The sequence below is a fragment of the Electrophorus electricus genome, chromosome 6, assembly GCF_013358815.1.
Source record: "Electrophorus electricus isolate fEleEle1 chromosome 6, fEleEle1.pri, whole genome shotgun sequence".
NCBI classification, from domain to species: domain Eukaryota; kingdom Metazoa; phylum Chordata; class Actinopteri; order Gymnotiformes; family Gymnotidae; genus Electrophorus; species Electrophorus electricus.
In genome coordinates this window covers 1,360,977-1,385,000 of record NC_049540.1, presented here as the reverse complement: position 1 = coordinate 1,385,000, position 24,024 = coordinate 1,360,977, and the positions used below count along the sequence as shown (strand labels likewise).

General features: G+C 45.5%; 2 protein-coding genes across 4 annotated transcripts in view; one reads left to right on the top strand and one right to left on the bottom strand.

Annotated features, from left to right (window-relative positions):
- Positions 1-7,545: 7,545 nt before the first annotated feature.
- Positions 7,546-12,249, bottom strand: yipf6 (Yip1 domain family, member 6). The gene is made up of 7 exons (XM_027032355.2): positions 12,173-12,249; positions 11,518-11,646; positions 11,173-11,251; positions 10,871-10,913; positions 10,567-10,692; positions 10,166-10,323; positions 7,546-9,245 (listed from the first exon to the last, which is right to left on the bottom strand). Exons 1-7 carry the CDS (start codon positions 12,203-12,205, stop codon positions 9,124-9,126), a joined length of 690 nt encoding a protein of 229 aa, XP_026888156.1. The 5' UTR covers positions 12,206-12,249; the 3' UTR covers positions 7,546-9,123.
- A 3,021-nt stretch (positions 12,250-15,270) lies between these two features.
- ophn1 (oligophrenin 1) overlaps positions 15,271-24,024 on the top strand; it is a 33,745-nt gene continuing 24,991 nt past the window's right edge. The window contains exons 1-3 of one of the 3 annotated variants that reach the window (XM_035527087.1): positions 15,271-16,018; positions 22,443-22,538; positions 22,658-22,719. In XM_035527087.1, the coding sequence (XP_035382980.1) occupies positions 15,865-16,018; positions 22,443-22,538; positions 22,658-22,719 (312 nt within the window). In that variant the 5' untranslated portion in view covers positions 15,271-15,864. The remainder of the gene's footprint in view (positions 16,019-22,442; positions 22,539-22,657; positions 22,720-24,024) is intronic. The other 2 variants (XM_035527086.1, XM_027032352.2) reach the window with 2 other exon arrangements.

The following is a 24,024-nucleotide window of genomic DNA, read 5'->3' as shown; positions in this document are numbered from 1 at the left end:
GGGAACAAAAACATCAGCCATCAGTATAACTGTTTCTATTGTTTTCATACACACACACACACACACACACACACACACACACACACACACACACACACACACACACAAACAAACCATTTCTCTCTCTCTCTCTCTCTCTCTCTCTCTCTCTCTCACACACACACACACACACAAACAAACAATTTCTTTCTCTTTCTCTTTCTCTCTCTCTCTCTCCCTCTCTCTCTCTCTCTCTCTCTCTCCCTCTCTCTCTCTCTCTCTCTCTCTCTCTCTCTCTCTCACACACACACACACACAAACAAACAATTTCTTTCTCTTTCTCTTTCTCTTTCTCTCTCTCTCTCTCTCTCTCTCTCTCTCTCTCTCACACACACACACACACACACACACACACACACAGCAGTTATCCCACTCTCTCCGAGTGTCCCTGTAAGGACAGCTCCAAGCTCCATTCCAGACCTCCTACTCTTAACATCCCCACGAGGGGCCACAGCACTACCCTTCACACAACGCTGTCCACTGTGCCAGCAGGCTCGGCCCCACGTCACACCCACCCACACACACACTCACACACACATACTTCAGTATGAGGGACGTGCTTTGGTCCTGTGATGAATTCTGTATGGAAACATTTTAGCAGGTGGTTACATCATTTATTTATTTGTAATATTTTTGGTTTGTTTTTGGTTTTTTTGAAGTTCAGACAGTGATCAGATTTGACAAGCATATGATCGCTTAGCAAATTGTGTGTGAGTCAGATTTTTAAAAAAGATCAGATTTACAAAAGTCAGAAAGAATTCATTGTTATTGAATTCACTATTCACTGTTACTGAGGTGTTTAATACCACCAGGATATTCACTGTTATCGAGGTGTTTAATACCGCCCCAGTATTCACTGTTACTGAGGTGTTTCATACCGCCTGGATATTCACTGTTACCGAGGTGTTTAATACCACCCCTGTATTCACTGTTACTGAGGTGTTTCATACCGCCCCGGTATTCACTGTTACTGAGGTGTTTCATACCGCCCGGGTATTAACTGTCTGGTAGTGTTCTGTACCTGCCTTATATTGTTCTGTAACTGTCTGGTAGCGTTTTCTAACTGTCTGGTAGTGTTCTGTAACTGTCTGGTAGCGTTTTCTAACTGTCTGGTAGTTGTCTGTAACTGTCTGGTAGCGTTTTCTAACTGTCTGGTAGTGTTTTGTAACTGTCTTATGGCGTTTTCTAACTGTCTGGTAGCGTTTTCTAACTGTCTGGTAGTTGTCTGTAACTGTCTGGTAGCGTTTTCTAACTGTCTGGTAGTGTTCTGTAACTGTCTGGTAGCGTTTTCTAACTGTCTGGTAGCGTTTTCTAACTGTCTGGTAGTGTTCTGTAACTGTCTGGTAGCGTTTTCTAACTGTCTGATAGTGTTCTGTAACTGTCTGGTAATGTTCTACCAGGTCTGTCCATTGTTCTGAACAAAGCTAACAGTGTTTTTACTTTAGGTAACGTAAAATGTGAATAAAATGTGTTGCTTCATGATCTTCCTTGGCAAATTTAAAAATATATAGTGAGATTTTCTCTCTGCATGTTTGATTCCAATATCTCAGGTATTGTGTGTAAAGAGCAAAGTTTGTCATTAATGATGTAGTCAACAATTGCACAATAAGTACCTTTACTGAATTCAGCAAAAAACCCCATTAGTTACAATGTTCCCATTGGCTGAAACCAAATTCACAGACCCATTAAATAACAGCAGTGCGTTCCATAGTCTTCCTTCTGCTCTCTGATGTGGACATTTTTGTGAGCAGGTATTTTGTGTGTGGTGGACAGCAGTGTGATGACCGAACTCTGGTTACTTTCTTACTGACCCCAGACACATGGATGTCTCAGTGGACATCCGTATGTGAATAAAACGCCTGAAACACAACTAACAGTACGCAGTCTTCCTGAGGTTTGAATCCTCTATGAAGAGGTTTTGGTTCACCCCTTGCAATCTCATCACACAGGATGGCTTTTCCCACACGTACAAGGAGAAATAAACATAACATACCATAATCCACAAACATGATGGAAATTCTGCTTGGACATGCACCACTTACATATCGCTCGAACTCGCATCCATGCTTTTTTGGGACATTGTCATCCCTACTGTCAAGGCACCGAGAAACGCACTGTCCACCGACAATTACGCTGTCGTCACTTTTGCTGTGAGAATTAAGGAAAGTGCACAAAACCAGCGCATACTAGCCAAAGACAGCGGATGGCATGATGGTGACAAAATGATCACCTGTCAAACCCTTCCTGCGCGCTCTGTCCGGAATGACCTGCCAGTCGTGCTACCTTACAACTTTCACTCCTAGAATTATTTTCCAACATAACAGATGTGTTTGAAATAGACTAAACATACTACTCGTATACTGTCTGTGTGTAAGAAAGATGCCCGAATGACGCACTACTCGGGGTAGGATTTCCCAAATATGTTCAGGTGACCTTGTAATGTGTATACTGGAGTGTATACTGCATACTACTACAGGCACCAGTATGCAGCACACAGTATATACTGAGTGCAGCATGCACCATACTGTACCGAGTTGGATATTTCAGTCATAGCCAATATTCACTGTAAATGTCTGAACATTATTATCATGCTAAGGATGGCAAATTATGTTGAATTCAGAAATAATTCACAGCCAAGACATGAAATACAGTGGATCTCGAACCTACAGGGATTCTGTTTGCATTGATATGCTGATGTAGTCTGGGCTGTATCCCACAAGCTCTTAATGTCTTTGATGTCTTCTCGTCCAGAGCAATTGGGATGAATTGAGAATTCATTGTGTGTGATGGTTACAGATTCATTTCCTGTTGTTTTGCGAGCGTTAGACCAGAGAGGTGTGAGCTGGGACTGCCAGTCTACTGCCCAACAGACAATAAAGGCCATTGTTCAAAACACATCTAAGAGCAATCACATTATTAGATTTTAAGAAATGCATCTGGATTTAAAAGAAAGGCATTGATAAAAAAGCAAACATGAATGCGCACATGGCCCTGTTCCCAGTTAGACCTGCTCAGTGTTTGTGATGGCTTTGTGCTAGCAAAGAGTCTAAAAAGATTCAAAGGGTTTTTTGTTTTTGTTTTAAGAGGGAGAAAGGAGAAAAATGACAGCTATAAACGCTTCCCTTCCGGATCTTTCCTAGTCCTAAAGATGCAGGCAGCTATTTAAAGCTGCCTGCAGAGGCGTGAGAGGGCTGGTTATAATTACAGGAATCACAGAGAGACGCGTCCTGATTAATAGACGACTACCACCAGGGTGGAGAGAAACGCTACGTTTCACCCCACAAGAGGAGAGCTGTCGGTCTCTCTGCCTGTCTGTCTCTCTGCCTGTCTGTCTCTCTGCCTGTCTGTCTCTCTGCCTGTCTGTCTCTCTGCCTGTCTGTCTCTCTGCCTGTCTGTCTCTCTGCCTGTCGGTCTCTCTGCCTGTCTGTCTCTCTGCCTGTCTGTCTCTCTGCCTGTCTCTGACTGTCTTTCTGTCTGTCTGTAACTAAGAGAGAAGATGCATGCCCAGTCTATAACATAATGATTTCAACATGACAGGGAAGATCAGCTCATGATTACACACACACACACACACACACACACACACACACACACACACACACACACACACACACACACACACACACAAGCGATTACTCTGTCATAGGTGGGTGGTTGTCACTTTGCCCAGTTCCAGAATCTTTAACATCTGGAGAAGCTCCTCATGTACTTATTCACACGCACACACCCACATGCAGGAGACTCTATAATCTCCCCTTCACACAGACGGACACTTCCACAAACCCTGAAAGACACGACAGACTTCACACACTTCAGAGGTACAGTATATGTCGTAGGGAGAGACCATTGATATCTCAGGAGGGTTCCTCTACACATAAGAGATCTACCAATGCTGTAGAGAGACCACGTACACTGCTGAACTCTGTCAGGAACAGAATATGTTCTCAGTGCTGAAACTGGAAGGATTACATCATGAAACACTGACCATTAGGAGAAGTGAACCAGTCAGTTTGGACAGTATCTTGAGAAGACATCATAAAACAGATCATATCCAAAATATAAATCACGGATGTCACTGTTATTACAATTTTTATTACTAGATTCTAAAAACACAGGAAGATGCACCAATCTGCCACCACATTAAAACCACAGACAGGTGAACGCCCTCGATGGCACAGGTCAAGGACTCGGTTATACCAGGCAGCACGGGAACAGTCTGATGATGTATTGGAAACCCGGGCAACTGTGAGGATGTGAGCGACTCTGTCAAGGACCAAACTGTGACGGCTGGACGGCTGGATCAAAGCGTCTCCACACCAGCAGGTCTCGTGGGGTGATCCTGGTGTGCAGTGGTTAGTACCTACTAAAAGTGGTCGAAGGAAGGACAACCAAACAACCAATCAGAGTCACGGACGCCCAAGGCTCACCGACGTATGTGGGCATCGAAGAGCCGTCTGGTCTGATCTCACAGAAGGGCTACAGTGGTACAAACTGCTGGAAACGTTCACACAGACCATAAAAGGTGTCAGAAGACACAACGCATCGCACCTGAGCATTTGGGGCTGTGTAGTCACATTAGTCTGAGTGTCCATGCTGACCCCTGCCCACTACTGAAAGCATCTACAACGGACACGTGAGTATCGGAACTAAAACAGTGGAAGGTGACCTAGTCTGATGAGACATTTTCTTTTACATCATGTGGACCTCCAAGTGTGTGTGTGTCACTTAAGTGTGGGGTAGGTGTTCTGCTACCATGGAGGGGTAAACGTGGCCTGTAAGTGTTTAGGTAGGTGTTCTGCTACCATGGAGGGGTAAACGTGGCCTGTAAGTGTTTAGGTAGGTGTTCCGCTACCATGGAGAGGTAAACGTGGCCTGTAAGTGTTTAGGTAGGTGTTCCGCTACCATGGAGGGGTAAACGTGGCCTGTAAGTGTTTAGGTAGGTGTTCTGCTACCATGGAGGGGTAAACGTGGCCTGTAAGTGTTTAGGTAGGTGTTCTGCTACCATGGAGGGGTAAGTGTTTAGGTAGGTGTTCTGCTACCATGGAGGGGTGAACGTGGTCTGTAAGTGTTTAGCTAGGTGTTCTGCTACCATGGAGGGGTAAACGTGGCCTGTAAGTGTTTAGGTAGGTGTTCCGCTACCATGGAGAGGTAAACGTGGCCTGTAAGTGTTTAGGTAGGTATTCCGCTACCATGGAGGGGTAAACGTGGCCTGTAAGTGTTTAGGTAGGTGTTCTGCTACCATGGAGGGGTAAACGTGGCCTGTAAGTGTTTAGGTAGGTGTTCTGCTACCATGGAGGGGTAAGTGTTTAGGTAGGTGTTCTGCTACCATGGAGGGGTGAACGTGGTCTGTAAGTGTTAGGTAGGTGTTCTGCTACCATGGAGGGGTGAACGTGGTCTGTAAGTGTTTAGCTAGGTGTTCTGCTACCATGGAGGGGTGAACGTGGTCTGTAAGTGTTTAGGTAGGTGTTCTGTGTCAAAGTAACATCCACATGAACTCCAGGACCCAGCAGAACACTGACCAGAGAATCACACACGTCTGCCGGCTGTGTCCTCTGCCCGTAGTACATCCTGCTCCTTCTCTTCCTAAACACTTACAGCCCATGTTCACCCCTCTATGGTAGTGGAACACCTACCTAAACACTTACAGCCCACGTTCACCCCTCCGTGGTAGCAAAACACCTACTTAAATACTTACAGACCACGTTTGCCCCTCCATGGTAGCGGAACACCTACCTAAATACTTACAGACCATGCGGTGTTCTCTAATGAGAGTGGAGTTTCTCAGCAGGATATCACACCCTGTCACATGGCAGAAACTGCTCAGGGTGTTTAACCCTTGTGTGGTGTTCATATTTTTGTTACTCAGCCAATGTTTGCCCATCTGGTGGACCCACTGCATTATTGGGTTTCTAAATCAATACAACCATAACAATTTATGTAATAAAAATACCAGATGGTTTCCTTATGACAAATACTAGCAATAAAGACAGGATATAAAGTCAATAGGATATAAAAATAATAAAACCTTTTAAATCATATTTATAAACGAAAAAAAGGAAAACTAAGTACCAGCATATGGGTGGAAAACATGTTTATTTAGAGTCTAAATGAGACAATGTTAAGAAACTGAACACGTGTCAGTATAAAAAACATCAGCCCCAGTGAACACATAACATCACATGCCATCCTATAAAACACATGTGGGGCAGAGCTTTTCTCTATGCGTGTTGCATATGTATTTCCTGCACTTAATGCATGTGTATTGTCCCATGCATATGATGACACAGCACCACAGGCAGCCCAGATCTTGATTCCGTATTTTGCGGGTTTAGATGGTATGTATTGCCTGAAGGGGCAGCAGCTGCTCATCAGCAGGGACATTGGGGTCAGGGTTGTAAAACAGGGGGCGGTGCACCCACTTGTCCCATACTGTTCTGATGGCAGCTAGCTTGTCTCTCTGCCACCGAGCTGGTCTGTCATTTTGGTTATCAAAGCGGTTAATCCTAGAAATTTATTTAAAGGTTTTCTAGAGACATTGTGGCACGGAACAGGTCTCTGCCAGTTTCTGCATCCCACAGGGATTCTGTGGATTCCCCTTTGGATCAGAAAACTCCAGCAAGGATAAGAAGCCCAAGGTATGCACGTAAATGGGTTTGGTTCATATCCTTCCAACCCTCTCGAAAAACACGCCTTCCCTCTAAATTGGTGCAATCCAGAATAATTTTCTGGATGTCATCTGGTATGAAAAGCTCAAAAGAAGACTCATTGTCCTGAACATGAGTAACTGCCATCCGTGTTGGCCCTGGTTGCATCTTTATCACATCGGCAGACCTGCAGGCTGGCTCTTTCTTTGGCCGAGGAGACCATTCAGTTTGACCATTTGACATCCATATTTCTCCACATGCTAGCTACTGATGTTCTGACTGCTGTTGGGCTGGTCCTGCAGTGGGCTGCTGATGGGCTGGTCCTGTAGCTAGCCCTGGCTGATGGGCTGGTCCTGAGGCTGGCCCTGCCTGATGGGCTGGTCCTGAGGCTGGTTGCTGCCTTCTTCGTTTTGAAGGTGGTTCAAGTTCAGTTTCATCCTCTTCAGACTCACTGTCAGACTTTGAATTGACAGAAATGTTATCTTCAAATTCAGAAAATTCTTCCTCTTCAAAAATAGTTTCTAAGGCCTTCTGAGCAGAGAACCTTTTTGCCATCTTGATCAACTGCTATGCCTAGCCACACATGCAGATATTTACTGGTTATACGCCACCTCCAATTTTGAGGAGTGTGAGAAAACGTACAATAATTCCTGCAAAACAGAGGCTATAATGTGCGGGAATGTAGGAGCAGACAGCTTGAATAGAACCATACTGCAGTCTTGTCTATGAAGAGCAGGACCTCGTACATGAACACACACACACTACAAACACACACACACGCACTACACACACACAAACACACTACAAACACACACTCACACACACTACAAACACAAACAGAAGCACAGACACTAAGAGAAGGTCATGTAGGAGGTCACATTTATTACCTGTGGGTCCAGAGGACCTGAAAACCACCTTTGTAATATAATTGTGTAGGGGGGTGTACAGTGTGAAGTCATTAAAAATGTGTTATATGTTCTTCACAGGAAATGATCCAAAGCCATGAAATCTGAGGTTGAAATAATAATCAATCGCAACATTTTTCTTTTGGTAAACATTGAAAATGGGACAGTGTAAGGTAGGTTTTATTGTTATGGCTGATCAGAGGAAGTCAGACAGGAACCGATGCATATAGGATACTACCATTTCAGCTATTTTAGTTCCAAAATATTTGGACCCTATAGCTCTTTTTACGTTACATTTGATTGTTTTTATACTAATTTCCATCAATCATGGCAATGACATGGCAATGCATTTTACAATTATTCTATATTAGTCATAAATAAGGCTGTTATTACATTTAAAATATGTACAAGCGTAGTTCTACATGTTTGTCCTCACATAAATCCCTCTTCAGTGTGCAGCAGTAGTCTGCTAACGGAGGGGCTCCACTTTCCCTGGTACCACTTCTCCACACTAAACATACTGACAAACGACTGAACTGAAACAAGACTATGGGTGATGCCTTCTGAAAACCTCAGACTCGCTGTGAAAAAAAAGCACAAGAAATATGTTTTTAATCTTTGATAACCAGTGATTTCCTTATATTTTGTGTAAAACTAAATCCATCTAGGATGGTATCACCCACCCTTCACCCTAAACTCACTACAAGGTTCACAAACGTCTGCAGAACAAAGAAATATGACGGAACCACAGCAGCTTATCGAGGGAAAACGCATATTAGATCACGAGGATAAATAAACGCATATTTGAGGCGTCTCGGCTGGATGCTGTATACACACAAGAGAGCAGGAGCTGTGTGAGGACAGAGTGACGCATGTGCGTGTCATTTTAGCTGGCGGCAGAAGCTTTGAAATACACACTGCCCGCGGTCACCAACGCCCAACTGAGTGGACCCTCCGTCTCCCACTCACACCGACACCGTTCACAACATGCCATGGTTTATAACACAAGTTCACACACATTTAGCCCATGTGATGCCCCTCCTAGAGAGAAGAGCCCTACACCACACAGTAGTCACGCCGTTACGTCATAGAGGCATTTCACACGTGCACAATGCACTCGCTGGTTCTGTGGAGTGAGGTGAGGAGGGTTTATAAATGAAATCATGACAGAATGAGAAGTGTGGGCTTATTCTCAAACATTACTGACCTACATTTACACACTCAGTCACTCACACCCACACTTTTTACTGATTAACATGAGGATGTAAAGTAGTGGGCCATTATACAAATGGAAAGTTGCATTCATCACAAGACGGAGTCTTTTCTCCTTCCTTTCATCTGTTCAGCCAACCAAAAGAACGGGGGAACCAGGAGAGCTGTAAGAGAGGTTGCCTGACGAGCTAAGAGAGGACCAGGATGGCCTGCCCCGTCCCTTGGTCCAAACCAATCACAGACCAGCTCTCAACTGGCCTGCTGGTCACCACGGTGAGGCCAAAGGACTTTCAGTTCATGTCCACTGAAGTGATTGGCCAATGTTAGTGGGAGGGAGAAAATGTCAGAATCATCCAGCCAATCACAAAGTAGAAGAGGAACACCGGGTAGACTACCAAGGCCTTGCGATTGGGCGGCTGACTGTCTGCAAGGAAGGCCGTGGAAGCTGCACACAGAGAGAGAGAGAGAGAGAGACACACACACACACACACACACACACACACACACACACACACACACAGAGTTAAGAAGTGGTTTCAGGATGAAATGCATTGTTTGCACTCTCTTCTTACAGAAATGTCCGAGTGTGTGTCTCAGGACGGTGGTCACAGCTACCACGGCAACAGCGATCGAGAGACCAGCACTGCCATTCCAACATCAGATTCCTTACAGATCACAGAGGAGGGACACAGCAGTGCTCCAAGCATAAAGAGTCAGACAGCAAGCTGCTGGGATCTGTGCGTGACACTATACTGCCATCTGCTGGCCAGCTACACTCTCACATCCTAGACAGAATGAGGGCTCTGGGATTAGGGGACATTAAATCTCACCTTTTAACAATATCTACAGATTAACTAAACCAATCCAGAATGTCATATTCTGGGAGAGGTTTGAAAACATTAATCGCAGACATCCTTTAACCTAGAATGTCATTAGTTGTGTGTACAGTATGTGCAAGAGAAATAGCTTTGTTCAGTACCACAGTTGTAAATGCATCAAGATCCTTAAAGCTACTAAATGTGATTCACTGGCTCTTATTGGCTGTCTGTGATTTTATGCACAGCATTATTATATTTTATTTTAAACAACATTTATAAACATATATTTTTTTCTTATCCAAATTACCTTTCTGTTTATATTCTAGTAATTTGTGTTCTTTAATGTATATTGCCTCTAATTTTGAATATTTCCATTTTCCATTTAAACGGACTGTGTCTTACACAACTTTTACATTGGTCTAAGGTCTCTGTGACTAAAAAGTGCTGTGCAGATAATCTTGTCTTCTTTTGTCCTAAGGTTCAAATGCATGCGTGTTAAATTGACAGGTGAGTACAGGTGTGTGTCAGGGTGTTTTCTGGTTCTTACCAAACGTGGACCAGCAGAAGGAGGCAGTGACTACGACCAGCCGGATGATAAAGCTAACTGATCCGGCGGAGCCAAGCAGCACGAGTCTACACACCAACATGGCCACCGTCAGCGGGAGAATACAGTACCCCAGCACACACAGACTCTGGAAGAAAGAGCTACACACACACACACACACACACACACACACACACACACACGGAGTGAGGAAGAGAAGATGAGAAGCCAGTAGCGCAATACAGGTGTGCCCAATACACATCAGCGCAAGAACATAATGAATGCACCTGTGTGTGTGTGAGAGAGGACAGAGAGAAATTCAAAATGACACTTTGCTGGGCCACAAGGCCTTGCCTCTAATTGGTCAGTAATGCTGATGCAACTGAATCTGATTGGCCACTCACATGGTTCCGCCCAGCAGCTTGGAGTTGAGAGTGATGATGATGGACCCAAACCAGATGATGACGAAGACCTCAGCAAACTGGGGCCCACTGTCATTCTGATTATCAGCGGCGCTACCCTGCAGCATCCTGACACACACACACACACACACACACACACACACACACACACACACACACACACACACACACAGCTTGTGAGACACCAGTCTCTACTGCCCCATGAACTAAGGTCCTACTCCCCAGTACTGGAGAACTTCAGACTCAGTATTATGATGTTGTGGATAAATCTGTCTGAATCACTTACAGTGCCAGGCTAACACACAGCAGAAGAGGTCCCCATAGGTCCCCTATAGAGGAGACACACACACACACACACACACACACACGTACAATAAGTCAATACTACTGAAACTGTCTGAAAGATCAGAAGAGCTGAGCTGATCAGTGTGACATCATACAACTATGTAATATAATATATATGTGTGTGTGTGGGTGTATGAGCTCGCACAGCCGATGAAGGATGCCTGTCTAAAAGGCCCCGTTTCCCTGGAAACCTTGTGGACTTCACACACATACACTGACATACAAGCGTCTTCACACACTCACAGTCTCTGAGCAAAGCGGAGCTCTCCTTGGGATACATCACATGGACAAACTTTTGCCCCACTGCTCGCAAATCCCTCAGCTGCAAAACAAACACACACACACACACACACCGTGGCTTCACTCAGTAAAAAGACACAAACCACTCAGCAAACCACGCTGTGATCAGTTCTACACTTGTGATAACATATATGGCTTTACAAACACATCTAGCATAAGGCAAACGAATCCTGCACTTTCTGAACCCTGACTGAAAGGTGCCTTGGTTTTTCCCATGTGCCTTCTGAGTAAGAACAAACAAGATGAGCAGGGTTGTGCAAATGCTGCCGTTAGTGACAGGAAGCTTACAATGGTGTCCTTCACTGGTTCGTCCAGAGTAGAGACCTCATCGTCCACGCCGTGTGAGCTTAGGGGCACAGTGATGTCTCCCTCCACTGGAATGTCCTCTGCTATGGACACGTCGGACAAGCCTGCAAACTACACACACACACACACATATATATATATATATATATATATATATATATATATATATATATATATATATAAAAGCACTGAGTTGGGTAAACAACACGTCATGCTATCGCAGGGCGCGGTATTTCATTGTTATTCTTCATTATTTAATAAATGGAGATGTTCTGATGATAACAGCCCACAACCAGCACAGCTTTACGTTAGTTAAACACATCAGTCGTGAACCGACTCGCAGGCGAAAGGACACACGCTGGCAAGAAAAAAAGAGACCAACCGTTTGGATTCAGCGAATTAGATCAAAAACCAGACTACCAGTAAGTCCCAGTAAGCCCCAGTAAAGGGTTAGCCAGCGCGCTAAACTAGAGCTAACGGCTAGGTTGGCTACCACAGCTGTGGTATTAGACGTAGGTTAACGCTCCTGAAGTGCTATGGCAGCGCAGACCTTCACTACAGAACAAACACAGCAGTAAAGTCCCTGACAAACGCATCCGGAGTCGTCGCAGCGTCGTTAGAGAGCCGCGTTTCTCACCAGGGGTTTGTTCAGCTCCTCGACCTCCGCCATCGCTCGCGACCAACACGGATGTGCCTACGTCACCGCGGGATAACGTCAGCCGCGCCAACGCGACACAAACTTGTTCACGTGTTTGAACTGCTGACGCACTACAAACTGATGCTTCAGAAAACGACTCAGAGCTTTACCCCAGTTGGCTTACTGGTCACTGCTTTTGCAGAAGTGCGCACGCAAGGCCGTGAAACATTCATATTTGCAGATCTGCTAAAAACTCATTTGTGTCCTCTGTCTACACGTTGACGTCACCGCTAATCACCTAGGACTAGGGAGCAGGGGTCTGGGAGGTCTTAAGAGATGTTATGGGTGATGATGGCACTGCAACATAAACAACAGGGAAGTCCAGAGAGGTCTTGTGTGGTCATTTGGAATAGCGTCAGTTTCCATCGCTCTACTGAAGATGATAGATTCACACTTTCGTTCATACAAAATCAATAAAAGCTGGATCTACCACACCAGGCTGGATCCCAGATGTGCAAAGATGCCCCTGAGACAATCCAGCACATAACAGCAGGATGCAAGATGCCAGCAGGCAGAGGGCCCAGGGAACACCATAACCGAGTGGCTGGGATAGTAAACATGAACATCTGTGCTGAGTACAGGCTGGACGTTCCAAGGTCAAAGTGGGATACAACACCAAATGCAGAGAATGACCTTGCTAAGATCCTGTGGGACTTCCAGATATAGACAACCAAGCAGACACAGGAGCGATGGACAAACAGCAGAAGAGGGTTGCAGTGAGAGAGGTCGTGATCCAGAGTGATAGAAACATCAGGAACAAGGAACACCAAAAGCTGGAGAAATAACATGAGCTGAGAGAAGAGTTGGAAAAGACTGTGGTTCCCGTGGTAACTGGAGTACTAAGGGCTGTGACCCCCAATCTGGGAGAATGACTCCAACAGATCCCAGGAACAACATCTGAGATCTCCGTCCAAAAGAGTGCAGTCCTGGGATCAGCAGAGATACTACACAGGACCCTCAAGCTCCCAGACCTCAGGGAGAGGAACTGAGAACGTTTGTCTTTTACTTTTTGGAGTAATCTTTGAGGTGAGAGGTTTGAAAGGTTGCAGAATAGCATTTGCAGCTGATGAATAAAAGTCAAACACTTAGTGTTTGTCTATATCCACAGTTGTCTTGTTTACTCTATACAGGTATATTGTCCTGTTTCCTTTATACAGGTGTATTGTCCTGTTTTCTTTATACAGGTGTATTGTCCTGTTTACTCTATACAGGTATATTTTCCTGTTTCCTTTATACTGGTATATTGTCCTGTTTCCTTTATACAGGTATATTGTCCTGTTTCCTTTATATAAATATATTGTCTTGTTTACTCTATACAGGTATATTGTCCTGTTTCCTTTATACAGGTATATTGTCCTGTTTTCTTTATACAGGTGTATTGTCCTGTTTACTCTATACAGGTATATTGTCCTGTTTCCTTTATACATGTGTATTGTCCTGTTTTCTTTATACATGTGTATTGTCCTGTTTTCTTTATACATGTGTATTGTCCTGTTTACTCTATACAGGTATATTGTCCTGTTTACTCTATGTAGGTATATTGTCCTGTTTACTCTATGCAGGTATATTGTCCTGTTTACTCTATGAAGGTATATTGTCCTGTTTACTCTATGCAGGTATATTGTCCTATTCATCAGTTCATTCAGTTAAGGTTTGTAATTTATTCATCAGAACATCTTAACTTTGGCTACAACTGTTTCTGTTGATTGTTCTAGTGTCAAGAAGGCACCAGCAGTGTTTATGTATTTGCTGCATATTTGTGTGTTTTGATGACAAAGTTTCATTCTGTGCAAAGTTCACATGGTTGATTCAGCTGTTGGCTTCTAACAGTTTGTGATGCATTTCTGGATACAACTGAGTTTTTACTTTTGTGTTCAGTCATCTGAAAAAATGTGACGTGATTACACAAAATGTGTGTTGGCAGTAGAAAAAAGAAAGCTGGAAAAAAGGCTAATAAAAGTGTGACGCAACTAAACAGACATTCAGTCAGATGAGCAGAAAACACTGAGCCATCTCGCCCAGCTCTTTGGACTACAGCAGCTTTAGTGCCAGCAGAACAGTATCTGCCTGAGGGGACTCTGGGTCAGGAGAGTGCTTCAGATGTCGGGGAGAGATCTCAGACCTCTGAGACAGCTGTAGACATCCCCGACAGGTAGCTCAGTGGTTAAGGTACTTGACAACTGGTTTGAATTGTATTTGGTCATAACTGTAAGTCACTTTGGATAAAAGCGTCAGCTAAATGCTGTAAATGTATGCATCTATTTGCAGAATATTTAAAGGACAACTGACACTGCTCCCTTATTGACTGACCAATTTAGTACTTATTGTAGAGCATTATTTATGCTTTTTAACAAACTCTAGCACTTATTGTTTATAGCACTTATCATTGTTTAAGATAGACCTTATGTATTTGCACTTCTAGGTATCAGCATTCATCCCTGTATTCTACAGTATTCTAGTTCACTGGTATCTTGGACTGTAACATACTGTACTAGGATGTGCTCTGTGAGGAAATGACAAAGCACTTTTGTAAGTCTCTCTGGATAAAAGCGTCTGCTAAATGCTGTAAATGTGAATGTGAATGTAATGCTGTCAGAGAGAGCTGTCTGGGAACCTTTGACAGTAATATACATGCAGGGCTGGTGTGTTGCTGGCTCTCTGCTGTAATGGGTGTGACTGAGACACGCCACACATTCATTCAGGTTTATCATGCTTACTGACCAGAGTTCCAGCTTACTCACACATACAGCAATATGTGTGTTTGAATAAGGGCACGTGTGATATTTAAGCATACTCCGTGCAGATCTACCCAGACTTATTTGCATCTCTCGATGATAGGCTCTACCCAACGCAGAAACAGGGCTTCCTATGGGTTAGTGAACGGACGCTAGTGCAGCACAACGCCCTGCACGTTCACGCGTCTAGCCTAAGGCGGCGTGCTGAGCTCGCCGTGGTCATCGCTTTCCGAGCGTAGCATGCGCCATGCAGGCGCGCGCTTTAACCCGTGTTCTTCTGCTGGACGACGACCACGGGCGTCGGGGGGAGCACGAGCGCCTAGCGCATGCAACCGAGTAAAAACCCGATCTCAGTGCAATACACAAATAAGATGGTGCGTGTGGTGTGTCGTGTGGGTTACTGTACACCACAAAAGGCTCGTTTGTGTCGCAGGCCGCGGGTTTGGTGACCTGTCTCTTTAAGGCGCTGCGCGTGTGGGAGGGATTTTTCGCTTTCCTAGCCCTTCCCGCACTTGACAATCCTCCAGATCTCCCGCGACAAAGAAGTGTGCAAGCTGGTTAGTCGGCTGGAATCGCCAAAATCCCAGTACGTCGTTTTTATTTATGTTTAGCTACTGGGATTACGTCAAACTTCATCGGAAGACCTCCGGGAACAGCGCGCGGAGACGTCAGCCTGCTGGTCTCGTGCACTCTGCAACGAGAGTCCGTTTTTGGCGAGGTTCAGCGAACGTGGGAAAAACAAAACAAACAGGCAAAAACCTTTGCTGAGCTCGTTCGGAGTCGAGATCTGATTTCTGAACTTTCTGGGATCGTTGTGGTCCCCGCGTTACGCCGCGCCGAGCGCGCATACCCCCGGTCCTCCCTCCCGTTATTGATCGCGTGCCCAGAGGCGCGAGCATGGGGCATCCCCCGCTGGAGTTCAGCGACTGCTACACGGACAGCCCGGATTTCAGGGAACGGCTGAAATGCTATGAAGCCGAACTGGAGAGGACGAGCAAGTTCCTGAAGGATCTGATCAAGGACGGGAACAACGTCATCACCGCCATAAGAGGTAAGGAGTGCGTCTGGCACGCCTGCGGAGCGGGGAGGTCTGACGCCGCCCGGGCCGCCCGGGCCGGGGTCCTGGAGACACGCTGCTGCTGTTGGCGAGCTGGCCATCTCCTGCGTGACCGGCGCATGTGTGATCCTTGGTGGTTAGACTAGGCTATGATGCGCTTCATGGATGAAGGCCACATTGCACATCTCTTGCTAATTGTCCACGCCCGTGTCACCAGACTTCGCTGACCAGACCGCAGGTCCTTGTGTTTCTCCTGTAGAGCGTGGGGCTCAGCCCGGCCGGTCCCACGAGCCACTCTTCACTTCCGCTCACTGTCCCTTTGCTCGTCATATCTTCGGTCTTTGAGATCTCGTGAGCGATTGGCAGTTCAAAGCTGTCCTGGTTTAAGGAACATAATCCTAGTTTAAGGTTTGCATGTGTTCATCCTTCCCTGGCAAAGAAATAACGATAATGCATGCAGCGTGTCATGCAGGGTCTACCGATAATACCGAAGGCACGCGTGCTGCGTTTCAGGTAGGCTCGTGACAGGAACGTGGTCTGTTTTCACGTCTTTGTCGGTATATAAGGGCTTTTGGAAATACGGTGCGTGGACGTCGGACGTCAGACCTCAGGGGGAAACGCACACTTGCATTAGATCATGTGTGTAAGAATCGTTTCAGCGCAGTAAAATGGTTCATATCAGTCATATAAATATAACTGGGTCTGTGTTCAGTTCCCTAAACTGTCATCTAGGACTGAATCCAGAGGTTCCTCATCCTAACCAAACCATAACCGACTCTTGTAAAGCCATGCTGACCGCAGAACAGACGGGACTTCATTTCCCAGAATGTAGTGGTGCAGTACAGATGTTGGAGGCTTCAAGCCTACTCTGTTTTAGGAAGATGTCCCTCGTGGGTCATCAGTCACTGGACCCTGTTTTTGGACACACGCTGTACTGAGGTCAGTGATACAGTGATAGTGTCCACTTCACAAAGCATTATCTCTGCTCCCTGACACTTTCTTTCTCTTTGAAGTAAAATCATCCCGTCACAGAGCAGCGTCTGTGAAACAGGAAGAACACCTGTCATGTGACTGCACAGCACAAGAGGCACTTTCTCTGCTATACTTTGTGTAGTTGCTTTTGCTGAAATACACCATGCATAACAATAATCACATGGCATGCTGGGAAATGGAGTTTAGACAGGACTTGGTGGATTCCCATGGGTTGTGCAGTGCTCCACACCTGCTTCTCCAGGCGAGTATGGTGGGGTCACACCACCTTTACTCTCCTACAGATGAACAATATGAGGAAGATGGTCCATGCGAGAATTATTCGTCCGGCTGAATGTGGTCATGTGATGTGCACATTTTTTTTGTTTGGTTTTGCCACCTTGGCATTAATCATGACATTTAACAGAGAGGAAAAAAGATGTGTTGCTGTGTAACATGCAAACATCCGACCACAAGTGATGGTCAAATCAAGTGAAGTCACCTTTATTTATATAGCGCTGTTTATGACAGCTGTCACAAAGCAGTTTTACAGATGTTTGGGTCCAAGACCCAGTGAGCAAAAAGAAAACAGTGGTGATAAAAAAAACTCCCTAAAGCAGGAGGAAGGAACCTTGAGAGGAACCAAGACTCAAAGGTGGGGCATTCTCTTCTGGTCAACACTGGACATCGCAATAGTAACAATATCAACAAGAAGGAGCAGAATAAAGAGAGAAAATAAATAGACAATAATAACAATGAAAAAAGTGATAATAATAAAGTCTGAATTGGTGAATGAGCACTTATTTCTCCATAAAATACAATTGTGTTAGTAATCACACTGGATATTTTCAGTCAATGTTATTACAGTAGGCACATGTATGTATGTATGTGTATGTACGTGTGTTTGTGTGTGTGTATGCGTGTATGTACATGTGTGTATGCATGTATGTGTATATACGCGTGTGTGTGTATGTGTGTGTATGTATGTGTGTGTGTATGCATGTATGTGTATATATGTGTGTGTGTGTATGCATGTGTGTTTGTGTGTATGCATGTATGTATGTGTATGTATGTACGTGTGTGTGTATGTATGTACGTGTGTATGCATGTGTCGTGTATGCATGCATGTGTATGTACGTGTGTGTATGCATGCATGTGTATGTACGTGTGTGTGTATGCATGCATGTGTATTTGTGTGTGTGTGTGTGTGTATGCATGCATGTAAATATGATCAATTGTAAGATGGAACTGTACATTGTGTACATATCCATATATACGTTGTACATTGTGTATATAAACATAATATGCATATATTGTACATACATTGTTAATATATTTTGTATATATATAGAATATCTATATTTCTCTATGCACCCCTGTTTTTTTTTTTCCCTGTTTGGACAGAGCACTCTCAAACCATTTCACTGAGAGTTATACTGTATATGTGACAAATAACTTGAAACTTGAAATGTATGCGTGTGTGTGTGTATGCATGCATGTATGTGTATGCATGCATGTATGTGTGTGTGTTTGTGTGTGTGTACGTGTGTGTGTTTGTGTGTGTACGTGTGTGTATGCATGCGTGTGTGTGTACGTGTGTGTGTATGCATGCATGTATGTGTATGTACGTGTGTATGCATGCATGTATGTGTATGTATGTGTGTGTGTGTATGCATGCATGTATGTGTATGTACGTGTGTGTGTGTATGCATGCATGTATGTGTATGTACGTGTGTGTGTGTATGCATGCATGTATGTGTATGTACGTGTGTGTGTGTATGCATGCATGTATGTGTATGTACGTGTGTGTGTATGCATGCATGTATGTGTATGTACGTGTGTGTGTATGCATGCATGCATGTGTATGTATGTGTGTGTATGTACGTGTGTGTGTATGCATGCATGTGTATGTACGTGTATGTACGTGTGTGTATGCATGCATGTGTATGTACATGTGTGTGTGTATGCATGCATGCATGTGTATGTACGTGTGTGTATGTACGTGTGTGTGTATGCATGCATGTGTATGTACGTGTGTGTGTGTATGCATGCATGCATGTGTATGTACGTGTGTGTATGCATGTATGTGTATGTACGTGTGTGTATGCATGCATGTATGTACGTGTGTGTATGCATGCATGTATGTGTGTGTGTGTATGCATGCATGTATGTGTGTGTGTGTATGCATGCATGTATGTGTATGTACGTGTGTGTGTGTATGCATGCATGTATGTGTATGTACGTGTGTGTGTGTGTATGCATGCATGTATGTGTATGTACGTGTGTTTGTATGTACGTGTGTGTGTATGTACGTTTGTGTGTATGTACGTGTGTGTGTACGCATTTGCGTGTGTGTGTATGCATATGTATGTGTATGTACGTGTGTGTGTGTATGCATGCATGTATGTGTATGCATGCATGTATGTGTATGCATGCATGTATGTGCATGCATGCGTGTATGTGTATGTACGTGTGTGTGTGTATATGCACGTGTATGTATGCGTGTGTGTGTATGTGTGTGTGTGCGTGTGGGCATGTATGTGTGTGTGTGTGTGTGTATGTATGTGTACGTGTGTGTATGTATGTATGTGTGTGTGTGTATGTACGTATGTGTGTGTGTGTGTGTGTGTGTGTGTGTACGTATGTGTACGTGTGTGTGTGTGTACGTATGTGTACGTGTGTGTATGTACGTATGTGTGTGTGTGTGTGTGTGTGTGTGTATGTATGTGTACGTGTGTGTATGTATGTATGTATGTATGTATTTTCTATCTATTTGCAGTCATTTATTTGTAGCTGTAAGCACTGTTGCGCTCAAATCCATTGTCTAACTCCGAGGTCACATGGCGGGGCTAAGTGGCTGTGATTTGTTTCCTTTGAATGGTACCGTACCGCATTGGCAAACCAAAACAGCATGAGAGAGATCCAACGAGATACGAGAAACAGAAAGAGGAAACTGAGAAATACTGAGAAATCCCCTCACTGACACAAACAAGGAACCTCATTCATATTTTCATTGCTCTAAAAAATGAAGCAAAGAAGCACTTTATTTATATGCTTAGAGAGCACAGGCCCAGCTGCCCAGAGAGCAGGGGCATCTGGGGCAGTTAGGCAGGTGACGACTCTCTTTCAGAGAGCAGGGGCATCTGGGGCAGTTAGTCAGGTGACGACTCTCTTTCAGAGAGCAGGGGCATCTGGGGCAGTTAGGCAGGTGACGACTCTCTTTCAGAGAGCAGGGGCATCTGGGGCAGTTAGGCAGGTGACGACTCTTTCAGAGAGGAGGGCTCATCTGGGGTTGTTAGGCAGGTGATGGCTGTTGCCATGACGCTGACAGGTGGGAGATCTTGGGTTTGTCCCCCAGTCAGCAAAACACAAAACCAAAAGTTGACCAACTCACTTCCGCCTCGTCCTGCTCCTGCTTTCTGCGTTTCTGCAAAACCTTTTTCCCATTTTAGTGTTTCAGCACATTCTTGCACATTTTTGCAAGGGTGGCACAATCTGGACACAAACATTGTATTGAGATTATACAGCTGCACATTACCATGGCCGTGCAACTGCATGGGAACGTAGATGTGCACCAATGACATGCGTTCACTGAACACTTTGTGATTGTTGTTTTACAAACGCCCCCCCATTTGGAAACCAACAATACAAAGTGTTCAGTGGGATTGGGCTCCTGGGCCTCGGCACGACCTGTTACCGGAGGCCATGCGCCTGTTTCTGCCCCACGGCAGATGCCAGACTGGCAGCTGGCATGGTGTCAGGATTCCTGCCCTAATAGCGCTCGCAAAGCTGCTGAGTTTTGTTAGGTGCCAGTTCAGCATCATGAGCTGATGAAGCATATGGGGATGACTGAATGAATGAATGAACTGTGGTGCAGTGCTTGGAGTCCTCACAGGGTCTGACGTATAAAGATGCTTTAGTTCCTGAAGTTCGGAGCGCTCGTCGAACCATATCTCGGCGTCCTTGCTGAGGTTTCACTTGTGGTTCTCGGACGTTTTATGATGGGAACAGATGCAACGTGTTGTTTTCTCTTTTTGCAGCTGTGCCTTATCCTCTCCGCTGACTGTAGCTCCCTCAAAGCGCTGCCCTTTAGTTGAGCTGACGCTAAACAGAATGTAGGAGTGTGCAGAAGCCACCAGTCAACTCCATCGTGGGCACCCAGTCTGTTCAGGGTTGTCCTAACTGCTATTGAAACTACCAAAACCTATTCCCCCTGATACCTGCCATGCACAAACCCCCAAACTCCCCAGTGGTAGTTGAAAAAGTACTATATATTTTTATATACTTTCTTTAACACTTTCTCCCTCAATGTTCAATGAATACATTCAATACTACTAAATAATTGAGGCATCACAGTTCTGCCTCAACATCGCGATGCCTGTCTGGCGGAGGATGTTTCGTGTATCGGCCCAGACCCGCATCGCCTGCAGAAGGCCGGCCATGTCATAGGACAGCGGTAACCCGAGCTCTGAGTGTCTGCTGTGAACCAAGTAGAGTCATACTGTGATGTGCAGAGATACGCAACATGGAAGTTTCTCTCTGTTGGTGTGACGGTAAAATGTGCCCCCCTCTGTCCTGCGCTGAGAGTCCGAGTGCGTGTGGGGAGAGCCGCACAGAGTTGGTATTGTGGTGTGGTGTGGTGTGGAGGTGCCAGAGCCTCCACCCTTACACAAGCACAGCCTTTGTGTGCTCCGACGCAGAGGATGGAGATTTATTTCAACCGTCTCTTCCGTTAGAGTGCCTCCCCTCCAGCGAGAGAGAGACAGACTGAGGGAGCAGCGAGAGTGGGAGATGGGGGAGTGATGCAGACAGAGATGTTGAAAGAGGAGTGGCAGATAAAGAGAGGGATGCGTGTGGGATGTACAAATCCACAGAGAAGAGGATTAGAGGATACAAATGAATGAGGGAGAGATGGCAGTCTGAGTCCAGCTTCTCCAACGCACCACAGCTGCGAGGTTCCTCTGGGTGCTGAGTGAGGGACTGACACCACGCTCATGCTGTCATTTATCGCTCTTATGGATCTTGGTGCTTTTGGGTCATATTTGAGTCCACATTTTTGATGTTTGAGTTGTTTGGTGGAGTGGTGGTGTGATGAGGAACACAGCTACAAAAACGGACTGAGTGATGTATCTCACTAAGAAGATGCAAAAGCTGTGTGTGTGTGTGTGTGTGTGTGTGTGTGAGCTTTAATGAGCAGGCAATCTTGTTTCCTGCACTCTGTCCTGAACCACAGCTCTCAGATAGCTGACATCAGCTGTCAAACGGATAGTGTATATGTGTGCATGTGTGTTTGTGTGTATTTAGCTCTTTGTGTGCATTAACCCCTAAAATACACATTTATTTCAAAAGTGTGCTGACATTATTGTGCAAACTTTTGGAGAACCAGATGTTTGTGTGTGTGTGTATTGTGTGTGTGTGTGTGTGTGTGTGTGTGTGTGTGTGTTTGCAGGTTATTCTCTGGCAGTGCAGAAGTTCTCCCAAACCCTACAGGTGTTCCAGTTTGACTTCATCGGTGACACTCTCACTGACGATGAGATCAACATCGGTAAGCCAGACACTCGTCTGATCATAAAGGTTTATGGGCGCCCAATAACACTGTCACGCGCACTCTGTGTGTGTGTGTGTGTGTGTGTGTGTGTGTGTGTGTGTGTGTGTGTTTTGCAGCTGAATCGTTCCGTGAGTTTGCTGGTCTGCTACAGGAAGTAGAGGAAGACAGAATGATGCTGGTTGGTCAACAGCACTTCCTCCTGTTACCATGACACACACACACACACACACACACACACTCTGTGGTATAGTGCTGTAAAGGCCTACTTGTGCCCAGTAAAAGTAACTGAGTTACTCGGCTAAACACTGGTCACTGACCTGGTCGTGTTTGGGTGGAGAAGATGGTGGATGAGAACACAGATCACTAGCCTAACAGATGATGTGATGTTTATGGTATTGTATGGTACTCTCGGTGATGCCATAATGTGTAAGATTAGCGACTGTGTTCAGAAGAAGAGTAGGCTGAGGAGAAGAGTAGGCTGAGGAGAGGAGAAGAGTAGGCTGAGGAGAGGAGAAGAGTAGGCTGAGGAGAGGAGAAGAGTAGGCTGAGGAGAAGAGTAGGCTGAGGAGAGGAGAAGAGTAGGCTGAGGAGAGGAGAAGAGTAGGCTGAGGAGAAGAGAAGAGTAGGCTGAGGAGAAGAGTAGGCTGAGGAGAGGAGAAGAGTAGGCTGAGGAGAGGAGAAGAGTAGGCTGAGGAGAAGAGAAGAGTAGGCTGAGGAGAGGAGAAGAGTAGGCTGAGGAGAGGAGAAGAATAGGCTGAGGAGAGGAGAAGAGTAGGCTGAGGAGAAGAGTAGGCTGAGGAGAGGAGAAGAGTAGGCTGAGGAGAGGAGAAGAGTAGGCTGAGGAGAGGAGAAGAGTAGGCTGAGGAGAGGAGAAGAGTAGGCTGAGGAGAGGAGAAGAGTAGGCTGAGGAGAAGAGAAGAGTAGGCTGAGGAGAGGAGAAGAGTAGGCTGAGGAGAGGAGAAGAATAGGCTGAGGAGAGGAGAAGAGTAGGCTGAGGAGAAGAGTAGGCTGAGGAGAGGAGAAGAGTAGGCTGAGGAGAGGAGAAGAGTAGGCTGAGGAGAGGAGAAGAGTAGGCTGAGGAGAGGAGAAGAGTAGGCTGAGGAGAGGAGAAGAGTAGGCTGAGGAGAAGAGTAGGCTGAGGAGAAGAGTAGGCTGAGGAGAGGAGAAGAGTAGGCTGAGGAGAGGAGAAGAGTAGGCTGAGGAGAGGAGAAGAGTAGGCTGAGGAGAGGAGAAGAGTAGGCTGAGGAGAAGAGTAGGCTGAGGAGAGGAGAAGAGTAGGCTGAGGAGAAGAGTAGGCTGAGGAGAAGAGTAGGCTGAGGAGAAGAGTAGGCTGAGGAGAGGAGAAGAGTAGGCTGAGGAGAGGAGAAGAGTAGGCTGAGGAGAGGAGAAGAGTAGGCTGAGGAGAGGAGAAGAGTAGGCTGAGGAGAGGAGAAGAGTAGGCTGAGGAGAAGAGTAGGCTGAGGAGAGGAGAAGAGTAGGCTGA